We start from the raw sequence: 12,655 nt of genomic DNA on the forward strand, positions 1-12,655 counted from the left end.
CATGGATTTCACATGGGCAGCAATGGTTGCTGGATGTTCCAGGGTTTAGTCTTTTAAAAAGAACAGGAGGGGGGTAAAAGAGGAGTGGGAGTAGCATTGCTGAGTCAAGATGGGTGGACGTCTGTAACAGAAAAGGAGCAGTCACTTTTTTGGGTGTTTTCTATAGACCCCCTTCCCTGCTCCCCCCCCCCCCCCAAAAGCAGCAGAGAGATGGAAGAATAGATTGGACAGCAGATCTTGCAAATGTAACAGAGTTCAACTTCCCTAATATTGATTAGAACCTCCTTAGTGCAGATGGTCTGGATGGAGCCAATTTTGTCAAGTGTGTCCAGGAGTGATTCCTGACTTAATATGTAGATAGGCTGACTAGGGAGGAAGCCATATTGAATTTGGTGCTAGGCAACAAGCCAGACCAGATGTCAGATTTCTCTGTGGGACAGCATTTTGATGACAGTGACCACAACTGCCTCATGTTTTCCATTGCCATGGAGAGGGATAGGAAAGACAGTATGGGAAGGTATTTAATTGGGGGAGGGGAAATTATACTGCTATTCAACAGGAGCTGTGGAGTATAAATTAGGCACAATTGTTCCACGAGAAATGCACAACAGAAATGTGGAGGCTGTTTAAGGAACACTTGTTGCAAGTGCTGGATAATTTTCTACCACTAAGACAGGCAAGGAATGGTAAAATGAAGGAGCTTGGATGACAACAGCGGAGGAGCTTTTCATCAAAAAGAAGAAGGAAGCTTACTTAGGGTTGAGGAAGTAAAGATCTGGCACAGCTTTGTAGGATTAGAGGGTAGCTAGGAAAGAATACAAAAATAGACTGAGGAGAGTAGGATGGGTTATGAAAAAGCCTTTGTGGGAAGGTTTGGGAAAACCCAAAGGCATTCTGCATATAACATGTGCTAAAATCCTGGGAAGCATTAAAATAGAAAGTTTCCAGGGCTGGATCAGATATATCCAAGGTTGCTATGGAAAGCGAGGAGTGAGATTACCAAGCCTCTGGCAATGATCGTTGCATCTCACTCTCCAGGGGAATAGTACTGGCTGATTGGAGGGAGGAGACTGCTATTCCTCTTTTCAAGAATAAGGAAATCCCTAGGAATAGGGAAATCCCTGGGAATTACAAACCAGTCAGTCTTGTGTCTGTGGTAAGTAAGGTATCAGAAAGAATTCTGAGAGATAGGATTTATGACCATTTGGAGAAACATAGTTTGATTAAAGATAGTCAGCATGAGGTAGGTCATGCCTCACAAGCCTTATTGAATACTTTGAGGATTAGATTAGATTAGATTACTTACAGTGTGGAAACAGGCCCTTCGGCCCAACAAGTCCACACCGCCCCGCCGAAGCGTAACCCACCCATACCCCTACATCTACCTCTTACCTAACACTACGGGCAATTTAGCATGGCCAATTCACCTGGCCTGCACATCTTTGGACTGTGGGAGGAAACCGGAGCACGCGGAGGAAACCCACGCAGACACGGGGAGAACATGCAAACTCCACACAGTCAGTCGCCTGAGGCGGGAATTGAACCCGGGTCTCAGGCGCTGTGAGGCAGCAGTGCTAACCACTGTGCCACCGTGCCGCCCAATGTGATGAGACAAGTTAACAAAGTGGATATGGTGTATATGGATTCCAATAAGGCAATTGATAGGGCTCCCCACAGTAGGCTCATTCAGAAATTTAGCAGGCATGGGATACAGGAAATTTGGTTGTCTGGATACAGAATTGGCTGGCCAAAAAAGGACAGCTAGTGGTAATGGATGGTAATGTTAGTCTAACCGTTTAAAAACCTTACTTCAGGCATCCAGGCCTCCATTTGCCGAGAGGTGTGAGGGAGGAGCGAAGGACTTCTAGGAAGTCATATATTTGTGTGGTTGCGTTACCCGTAACACTACTCGGGTAATGTCTCCCATCCATCCTCCTCCTCTAACCAAAAAAAAAGGTTCTGTGCGCCAGATTGGTAAGGTAACGAGTTTATTTTTTATTCCTTATTTTTCATCAGTCTCTTTGGGAATTTAGAATAGTGGGAATGGAGGTTAGGGCAGTTGAATGTTCCTCCTGCAGAATGTGGGAGGTAAGGGTCACCACTAGTGTCCCTGCTGACTACATCTGCAGGAAGTGCACCCAACTCCAGCTCCTCGAAAACCATGTTAGTGATCTGGAGCTGGAGCTGGATGCACTTCGGATCATTCGGGAGGCAGAGGGGGTTATTGAGAGGAGTTACAGGGAGGTAGTCACCCCTCAGGTACAAGAAAAAGGCAGATGGGTTACAGTCAGGGGACGGAAAGGCAACTGGCAGGTAGTGCAGGGAACCCCTGTGGCCATTCCCCTCAACAATAAGTATACCGTTTTGGATACTGTTGGGGGGGGAACTTACCAGGGAAAAGCAGTGGGGCACAGGGCTCTGGCACAGAGTCTGTCCCTGCTGCTCAGAAGGGAAGGGGGAAGAGGAGCAGAGCAGTAGTCATTGGGGACTCCATAGTTAGGAGGTTCTGTGGGGACGAGAGAGACTCTCGGTTGGTGTGTTGCCTCCCAGGTGCCAGGGTTCGTGATGTCTCTGATTGTGTTTTTGGGATCATTAAGGGGGAGGGAGAGCAGCCCCAAGTCGCGGTCCACATGGGCACCAACACAGATAGGAAGAAAAATGGGGATTTAAGGCAGAAATTCAGGGAGCTAGGATGGAAGCTTAGAGCTAGGACGAACAGAGTTGTTGTCTCTGGTTTATTGCCCATGCCATGTGCTAGTGAGGCGAGAAATAGGGAGAGAGAGGAGTTGAACATGTGGCTACAGGGATGGTGCAGGAGGGAAGGTTTTGGATTCTTGGATAATTGGGGCTCTTTCTGGGGTAGGTGGGACCTCTACAAGCAGGATGGTCTTCATCTGAACTAGAGGGGTAACAATATCCTGGGGGGGGGAATTCACTAAGGCTATTGGGGTGGGTTTAAACTAATCCAGCAGTGGGAAGGGAACCAAAATTGTAGTTCGAGTAGACAAAAAGTTGAGAGTAGGGCGGTCCAAAATCAAGTTTCAGGGACGCAAGATGGCACCAGCAAGCAAGAAGTTGGTTTGAAGTGTGTTGACTTCAAAGCCAGGAGCATCTGGAATAAGGTGGGTGACTTGCAGCGTGGGTTGGTACCTGGGTCTTCGATGTTGTGGCCATTTCGGACACATAGATAGAGCAGAGACAGGAATGGTTGTTGCAGGTTCCAGGATTTAAATGTTTCAGTAAGAACAGAGAAGATGGTAAAAGAGGGGAAGGTGTGGCATTGTTGGTCAAGGACAGTTATACAGTTGCAGAAAAGATGTTTGGGGACTCGTCAAGTGAGGTGGTATGGGCTGAGGTTAGAAAGAGGAAAGGAGAGGTCACCCTGTTGGGAGTTTTCTATAGGCCTCCGAATAATTCCAGAAATTTAGAGGAAAGGATAGCAAAGATGATTCTCAATAGGAGTGAGAGAGACAGGTTAGTTGTCATGGGGGACTTCAACTTTCCAAATATTGACTGGGAACACTATAATACAAGTACTATAGATGGGTCAGTTTTTGTCCAGTGTATGCAGGACGGCTTCCTGACACAGCATGTAGACAGGCCAACAAGGCGCTAGGCCACATTAGATTTGGTACTGGGTAATGAGCCTGGCCAGGTGTTAGACTTGGAAGTAGAATAGCACTTTGGTGATAGCGATCACAATTCTGTTATGTTTACTTTAGTGATAGTAAGGGATAGGTGAGTACCACTGGGCAAGAGTTACAGCTGGGGGAAAGGCAATTACGATGCGATTAGGCAAGATTTAGGAAGCATAGGATGGGGAAGGAAACTGCAGGGGATGGGCACATTAGAAATGTGGAGCTTATTCAAGGAAAAGCTCCTGTGTTTCCTAGATAAGTATGTACCTGTCAGGCAGGGAGGAAGCTGTAGAGCGCGGGAGCCATGGTTTACAAAGGAAGTGGAATCTCTGGTCAAGCTGAAGAAGAAGGCTTATGTTAAGATGAGATGTGAAGGCTCAGTTAGGGCACTTGAGGGTTACAAGGTAGCCAGGAAAGACCTAAAGAGAGAGCTCAGAAAAGCTAGGAGGAGACATGAGAAGTTGATGGCAGATAGGTATCAGGGTAAACCCTAAGGCTTTCTATAGGTATTTAAGGAATAAAAGAATGATGAGAGTAAGATTAGGGCCAATCAAGGATAGTAGTGGGAAGTGTGTGTGGAGTCAGTGGAGATAGGGGAAGCACTAAGTAAATATTTTGCGACAGTATTCACTCGAGAAAATGACAATGTTGTCGAGGAGAATACTGAGATACAGGCCACTAGACTAGATGGGATTGAGGCTCACAAGGAAGAGGTATTAGAAATCCTGCAGAGTGTGAAAATAGATAAGTCCCCTGGGCTGGATGGGATTTATCCTAGGATCCTCTGGGAAGCCAGGGAGGAGATTGCCGAGCCTTTGGCATTGATCTTTAAATTGTCATTGTCTACAGGAATAGTGCCAGAAGATAGCAAATGTGGTTCCCCTGTTCAAGAAGGGGAATAGAGACAACCCTGGTAGTTATAGACCAGTGAGCCTTACTTCAGTTGTTGGTAAAGTGTTGGAAAAGATTAAAAGATTATAAGAGATAGGATTTATAATCATTTAGAAAAGAATAATTTGATTAGGGATAGTCAGCACAGTTTTGTGAAGGGTAGGTCATGCCTCACAAACCTTATTGAGTTCTTTGAGAAAGTGACCAAACAGGTAGATGAGAGTAAACTGGCTGATGTGGTGTATATGGGTTTCAGCAAGGCGTTCGATAAGGTTCCCCACAGTAGGCTATTGTACAAAATGAGGAGGAATGGGATTGTTGGAGATATAGCAGTTTGGATCAGTAATTGGCTTGCTGAAATAAGACAGAGGGTGGTGGTTGATGGGAAATGTTCATCCTGAAGTCCAGTTACCAGTGGTGTACCGCAAGGGTCGGTGTTGGGTCCACTGCTGTTTGTCATTTTTATAAACGACCTGGATGAGGACGTAATAGGGTGGGTTAGTAAATTTGCAGATGACACTAAAGTCGGTGGAGTTGTGGATAGTGACAAAGGATGTTGTAGGTTACAGAGACATAGATAATCTGCAGAGCTGGGCTGAGAGGTGGCAAATGGAGTTTAATGCGAACAAACGTGAGATGATTCACTTTGGTTGGAGTAACCAGTATGCAAAGTACTGGGCTAATGGTAAGATTCTTGGTGGTGTAGATAAGCAGAGAGATCTTGGTGTTCAGGTACACAGATCCTTGAAAGTTGCCATCCACATTATAGGAAGGATGTGGTAGCTTTGGAAAGGGTTCAGAAGAGATTTACTAGGATGTTGCCTGGTATGGAGGGAAGGTCTTACCGAGGGACTGAAGGCTGTTTTTGTTGGAGAGAAGAAGGTTGCGAGGTGACTTAATTGGGACATATAAGATAATCAGAGGGTTAGATAAGGTGGACAGTGAGAACCTTTTTCCTCGGATGATGATAGCTAGCACGAGGGGACATAGCTTTAAATTAAGAAGTGATAGATATAGGACAGGTGTCAGAGATAGTTTCTTTACTCAGAGTAGCAGGGGCGTAGAACACACTGCCTACAACAGTTGTCGACTCGCCAACTTTAAGGGCATTAAAATGGTCATTGGATAGACATATGGATGAAAATGGAACAGTGTAGATTAGATGGACTTCAGATTGATTTCAGAGGTCGGTGCAACATTGAGGGTCGAAGGGCCTGTACTGCGCTGTAATGTTCTATCATCTTTTCCATCTCTCTTGCTTTTCCAAAAGGTCGAATATCGCTGAATGCTCATTTCCCTGTTTTGATCTCCTCGTAACAATGTTTCCATAATGGCTGAGATCATATTTATTTTCCTCAGTTGGTGCTGTCAATTCATCTATTTTATTCCAAATACATGCATTGTGATTCAAACTCTTTAAAGTTGTTCAGTTGTCAAATTGACCGACACTTTTAAACTTTCATGGTGTAAAATGACATTCACACATTTAGTCCCTTTTTATTTTCTGGTAACAATCAGCCCTACCACTAACTTGCAAAGCACCATCTTGCATTTTAGTACAACAAACAGGGTAGGGCTTATACAAATAATGGGACGGCCTTGGGCAGTGTTGTAGAACAGAGGGACCTAGGGACCTTGGGGTGCAGATACATAATTCTTTAGGGTTTGCATCAAATATAGACAGGGTGGTTAAAGACGCATTGTTTGCTTTCATTGCTCAGTGCTTTGAGTATAGGAGTTAGGAAGTCATAGAACATAGAACATAGAACAATACAGTGCAGAACAGGCCCTTTGGCCCTCGATGTTGCACCGATCCAAGCCCACCTAACCTACACTAGCCCACTATCCTCCATATGCCTATCCAATGCCCATTTAAATGCCCATAAAGAGGGAGAGTCCACCACTGCTACTGGCAGGGCATTCCATGAACTCACGACTCGCTGAGTAAAGAATCTACCCCTAACATCTGTCCTATACCTACCACCCCTTAATTTAAAGCTATGCCCCCTCGTGATAGCTGACTCCATACGTGGAAAAAGGTTCTCATGGTCAACCCTATCTAAACCCTTAATCATCTTGTACACCTCTATCAAGTCACCCCTAAACCTTCTTTTCTACAATGAAAACAGCCCCAGGTGCCTCAGCCTTTCCTCATGCGATCTTCCAACCATACCAGGCACCATCCTGGTAAACCTCCTCTGCACCCGTTCCAGTGCCTCCCCATCCTTCCTATAGTATGGCGACCAAAACTGCATACAATATTCCAGATGCGGCCGCACCAGAGTCTTATACAACTGCAACATGACCTCAGGACTCCGGAACGCAACTCCTCTACCAATAAAAGCCAGTATGCCATATGCCTTCTTCATCGCACTATTTACCTGGGTGGCAACTTTCAGAGATCTGTGTACATGGACACCAAGATCCCTCTGCTCATCCACACTACCAAGTATCCGACCATTAGCCCAGTACCCCATCTTTTTGTTACTCATACCAAAGTGAATCACCTCACACTTACCCACATTGAACTCCATTTGCCACCTTTCTGCCCAGCTCTGCAGCTTATCTATATCCCGCTGTAACCTGCCACATCCTTCCTCACTGTCAACAACTCCACCGACTTTCGTATCATCCGCAAACTTCCTCACCCAACCTTCTAGCCCGTCCTCCAGGTCACTTACAAAAATGACAAACAGCAATGGTCCCAAAACAGATCCTTGAGGAACACCGCTAGTAACTGCACTCCAAGATGAACCTTTACCATCAACTACTACCCTGTCTTCTTCCAGCCAGCCAATTCCTAATCCAAACCTCCAACTCACCCTCAATGCCATACCTCCGTATTTTTTGCAGTAGCCTACCATGGGGAACCTCATCAAACGCCTTACTAAAATCCATATACACCACATCTACCGCTTTACCCTCGTCCATCTCCTTAGTCACCTTCTCAAAGAATTCAATAAGGTTTGTGAGGCACGATCTGCCCTTCACAAAACAATGCTGACTATCCTTCATCACATTATTCCTATCCAGATGTTCATAAATCCTATCCCTTACAATTCTCTCTAAGACTTTGCCCACAACAGAAGTGAGGCTCACCGGCCTATAGTTAATAGGGTTATCCCTACTCCACTTCTTGAACAAGGGAACCACATTTGCTATCCTCCAGTCTTCTGGCATGATTCCTGTAGACAACGAAGTCTTGTTGAAGTTGTACAGGACATTGATAAGGCCTCTTCTGGAATGCTGTGTCCAGTTTTGGTCAACTGGTTACAGGAAGGATGTTATCAAGCTGGCATGAGTTTGGAAGAAATTTACCAGGATGTTGCCGGGTATGGAAGGTTTGAGTTATAAAGAAAGGCTGGATAGGCTGGGACTTTTTTCACTGGAGCGTAGGAGGTTGACAGGTGACCTTATAGAAGTTTATAAAATTATGAGACGTGCAGGTAGAGTTAATGGTAGTTGTCTTTTCCCTAAGATGGGGGACTTCAAACTGGGGGCACATTTTTAAACTGAGAGGAGAGATATTTTAAAAAGACATAAGAGGCAAACCTTTTCCACAGAAGATGGTTTGTATGTAGAACGAACTTCCTGAGGGAATGGTGGATGCAGCTACAATTACGTTTAGATGACATTTGGATAGATATATGAATGGAAAAGGCTTGAAGAGATATGGTCCAGGAGCAGGTAGATGGGACTAGTTTAGTTGGGATTATGTTCAGCATTACTGGTTGGACCGAAGGATCTGTTTCCGTGCTGTATGACTCTATGACTCTAAAGCATAAGTCAAGAGTGTGATGGAATACTCCCCACCAGCCTGGATGCGAGCAGCTTTAACAACACTCAAAACACTTGACACCATCCTGGACAAAGCAGCCCGCTTGATTGGCATCACATCTACAAACATCCACTCCTTCACCACTGACACTCAGTAGCAGTAGGATGTACTATGTACACAATACACTGCAGAAATTCACCAAGGCTCCTTAGACTGCACCTCCAAACCCACACCACTACCATCTAGGACAAGGACAGCAGATACATGGAACACCACACCCTATTTATTCTCAAAACTCTTTAACGTAGACCCACTTCTAGTGTAAAAAAGAAGTAAATCAGTTTTACCTTCTAATTCACTCAGGTGACGCCATATGAAGAGAAATGCAAGGACAAAATAAATCTTCATGTCACTGTGAATACCCAGTGGATTCAATGTAAGATCAACAGTAATCTCAAGGAGCACGCACAGGTTACAGAGAAGGTATCCTGTCAAAAACGACTCAACACAATCCCAATCACTTTCTTCTCCAATTCTGCTGGACCTGACACTGAGCACACTGTAACCCAGGGAAGAAGAGTCTTCAGACAGCACCAGAATCTGAAGAGAGAAACATGATGGATTATTCATAGATAGCTCAGAGAGAGAGAGAGAGTGTCTGTGTGTGTGTGGAAGAGAGAGAGAGAGAATAGTGACACACCATGTCAGTCATTCACAAACAAATGAAAGAAAGATCAGTCCCACTCAATCCATAATCAGTTAATATGCCGCAGAGTCAAATCCCACTCACTCCCCCAACTCTTTTATGTCCCCCACAGTCTAATCACACTCACTCCACAAACACTTTAATATCTGATCACACTCACTCACAATCACTCAACAAATGCTTTAATATTCCCCACAGTCTAATCTTCTTCATTCCCAAACTCTTCAATATGCCACAAGATAATCCCAGTCACTTCGCAAACCCTTTAATGTCTCACACAGTTTAATCTTGTTCATTCCCAAATCCTTTAATATCTCAGAAGCTTCACTCACTTCAACCCTTTAATACTCCTCACTCATTCCACAAATCTTTTATACCTTAAACAGTCTAATACCTCTCACTCCCTCAACCCATTAATACTACACACAGTCTAACCCACTCATTCCTCAAAATCTTTAATATCACCCAGTTTAATCCATTCATTTCCCCAAAAGCTTTAACAGCCCCCAAACTTAATCTCACTCAGTCCCCTGACAATTCAATATTCCCCAGTCTAATCATCCACTCACCAAACTGTTTAATACTCCACAGTCTAATCCCAGTCATTTTCTGATCTTTAATATCCATCATTCTAATTCCAATTGCTTCCCAAAGCCTTTAACATCCCCCTATCTAATCCCACTCATTCCACAAACCCTTTTAATATTCCCCATCTAATTCAAGTCATTCCCTTTACCATTTAATATCCCACACTGTCTAATTCAACACACGCACAAAAACCTGATATCCCAGTCTGGTCCTACTCATTGCTCAAAACCCTCTAATATTCCCCATCTAATTCCACTCGCTCATCAAAGCCTTTACTGTCACTTAGCTTAACCTTAATCATTACTCAAGATCTATAAGGTCCACTGTTTTATCTGACTTATCCATCAAATTTGATCCCACTCACTTCCCTTACCCTTTAACAACCCCTCAAACTAGTCCCATTCATTCCCAACAATTTAATATTCGTCTTCCAATCCCATTCACACCCCAAACCATTTAATATCCCCCACAACTGAAGCCCACTCATTCACAAAGCATTTTATATTCCACTCAGTCTCATTCCAATCATACTCAAACCCTTTAATGTCTCAGTCTAATTCCACTCACTCCACAAACCCTTTAGTATCTCATACAGTCTAATCTCACAATGCACAATTTTTTTAATGGACACAGCCTAATCCCACTCATTCAGTACACTTTAATATCCTATGCACTCCTCTGGCCCTTTAATATCCCCCAATCTAAACCCACTCAGTCCCCACAGTTATCCACTCTTAAACATTCCATGCATTCAAATTCATTCCCCGACTCGGCATGGATAGGATAAATAGACAAAGTTTTTTCCCTGAGGTTGGGAAGTCCAGAACTAGAGGGCATAGGTTTAGGTGAGAGGGGAAAGATATAAAAGAGACCTAAGGGGCAACTTTTTCACGCAGAGGGTGGTACATGTATGGAATGAGCTGCCAGAGGATGTGATGGAGGCTGGTACAATTGCAACATTTAAGCGGCATTTGGATAGGTATATGAATAGGAAGGGTTTGGAGGGATATGGCCCAGGTACTGGCAGGTGGGACTAGATTGGGTTGGGATATCTGGACGGCATGGATGGGTTGGACCAAAGGGTCTGTTTCCATGCTGTACATCTCTATGACTCTATGACTCTTTAATATTTTCCAGTCTAATCCAATTTATTCCCCAAATCTTTAATATCTTAGTCTAATTCAACTCAATCACTAAATCCTTTAATATTCCCAATCTAATCCCGATCACTCCCCAAAACCTTTCATATCCTACAGTCGAATTTCACTCTCCAACCCTTTTAATATCTCACACTGTCTAATCTCACGCACTCTCCAATCCTTTACATATCCCACAGTCTAATCCCATTCATTTTCAAATCCTTTTAAAATCTGCAGTCTAATCTCAATCATTCTCCAAGCCTTTTAATGTCCCTCAATCTAATCCCACTAACTCTTCAACCATTTTAATGTTACCACAGTCCAATCCCACTCATTCCCCAAATTGCTAAATCCCCTAGTGTAACTCCACTAATTCCCCAGTCTAATTCCACTCACTCTCCAAACCATTTTACATCCCACAGTCTAGCTCCACTCACTCCCAATCTTTTCATATCATTCAGTCTAATTCCACTCACTAGCCAAACCCTTTCATATCCTATAAAGTGTAATCCTATTCATTTTGGAAGCCTTTAATATCCAGACAGACAATCAAGCCCAAACTCTTTAACATCGTAGTATAATCCTATACATTCCATAAACCCCTACTATCCCAGTCTTATCCCACTCATTTGCCAAATCCTTTATTATTCCCCACTCCATTCCCACACATTTCCCTGACCCTTTATATTCCCAATTTATAAATTGACATGTGCAATATGGGTGTCACTGCCTGGCCAGCATTTACGCCCCACCCTTAGTTGCCTATAAGAAGATGATGGTGCCTTCTTAAACTACTGCAATCCATATGCTGTAGGTAGAACATCATGTTCAGAAGGAGAAAGCGACCTAGTGACACTGAAGGAATCAGGATTTCCAAGTTTGAATCTTGTGACTTTGAAGGGAAGGTGCAGGTGGTAGTGTTCCCATGCATCTGCTGCCCTTGTCCTTCCAGATGGAAATGGTTGTGGTTTTGGAAGCAGCTATTTAAAGAGCTACTCACTGCAGAACCACAACCAACTCATTATGTGCTTGGTATGACTCCAACCAGTTTGCTCCCTCATTCCCATTGACTGCAACTTTTCTAGGGCTCCTTGGTGCCACACTCAGTCGAATAAGACCATAAGATAAAGCAGAATTAGGCCATTCATGTCTGCTCCACCATTCAATCATGGCTGATATATTTCTTAACCCTATTTTTGTGCCTTCTCTCTGCAACCCCGATTCCTTTACTAATCAAGAACCTATCTATGTCTAAAATACACTCAATAGCCTGGCCCCACAACCTTCTTTGGAAATGAGCTACACAGATTTACCATTTCTGGGTGAATAAATTCTTCCTCACCTCAGTTCTAAAGGATTGTCCTTTCACTCAAAGGCTGCACCCTTCGGTCAGTTTCTCCTACTAGTGGAAACATCTTCTCCACATCTCCTCTATTCACACCTCTAAGTATTCTGTAAGTTTTAAAAAGATGCCCCTTCATCCTTCTAAATTCCATTCCCAGGATCCTCAATTGGTCCTAATATAACAAGCCCTTCATCCCCAAGATCAATTTTGTAAATCTCATCTGGACTCCCTCCAATGCCAACACATCTTTTCCTATATATGGAGCTCAAACTTGCTCGCAACATTCCAAATGCAGTCTGACGAGAGCCTTTAACAGGCTCAGCAGTACACCTCTGCTCTTGTATTCCATCGATCTTGAATTTGCTTTCTAAACTGCTAATTGAACCTGCATGTTAACCTTAAGAGAATCCTGAACTAGGACTCTCAAGTCTTTACGTGCTTTAGATTTCTGAAGCCTTTCCCCATTTAGAATGTAGATGATTCCTCAATTTTTTCCTTCCATTGCACAGAGTTATAGTCATAGAGATGTACAGCACAGAAACAGATTCTTCAGTCGAACTCATCCCAACC

The 12,655-nt window shown here is 43.8% G+C and overlaps 1 protein-coding gene across 1 annotated transcript in view; it reads right to left on the minus strand.

Moving 5' to 3' along the window:
• The window catches only part of LOC140455096 (cell adhesion molecule CEACAM6-like), a 245,173-nt gene that overhangs the window by 212,282 nt on the left and 20,236 nt on the right, over positions 1 to 12,655 (minus strand). Inside the window, exon 2 of the mRNA XM_072549758.1 lies at positions 8,655 to 8,907. Coding sequence (XP_072405859.1) covers positions 8,655 to 8,715 — 61 coding nt within the window. The 5' untranslated portion in view covers positions 8,716 to 8,907. The remainder of the gene's footprint in view (positions 1 to 8,654; positions 8,908 to 12,655) is intronic.

This window comes from Chiloscyllium punctatum, chromosome 30 (assembly GCF_047496795.1).
Source record: "Chiloscyllium punctatum isolate Juve2018m chromosome 30, sChiPun1.3, whole genome shotgun sequence".
Classification (NCBI taxonomy): Eukaryota; Metazoa; Chordata; class Chondrichthyes; order Orectolobiformes; family Hemiscylliidae; genus Chiloscyllium; species Chiloscyllium punctatum.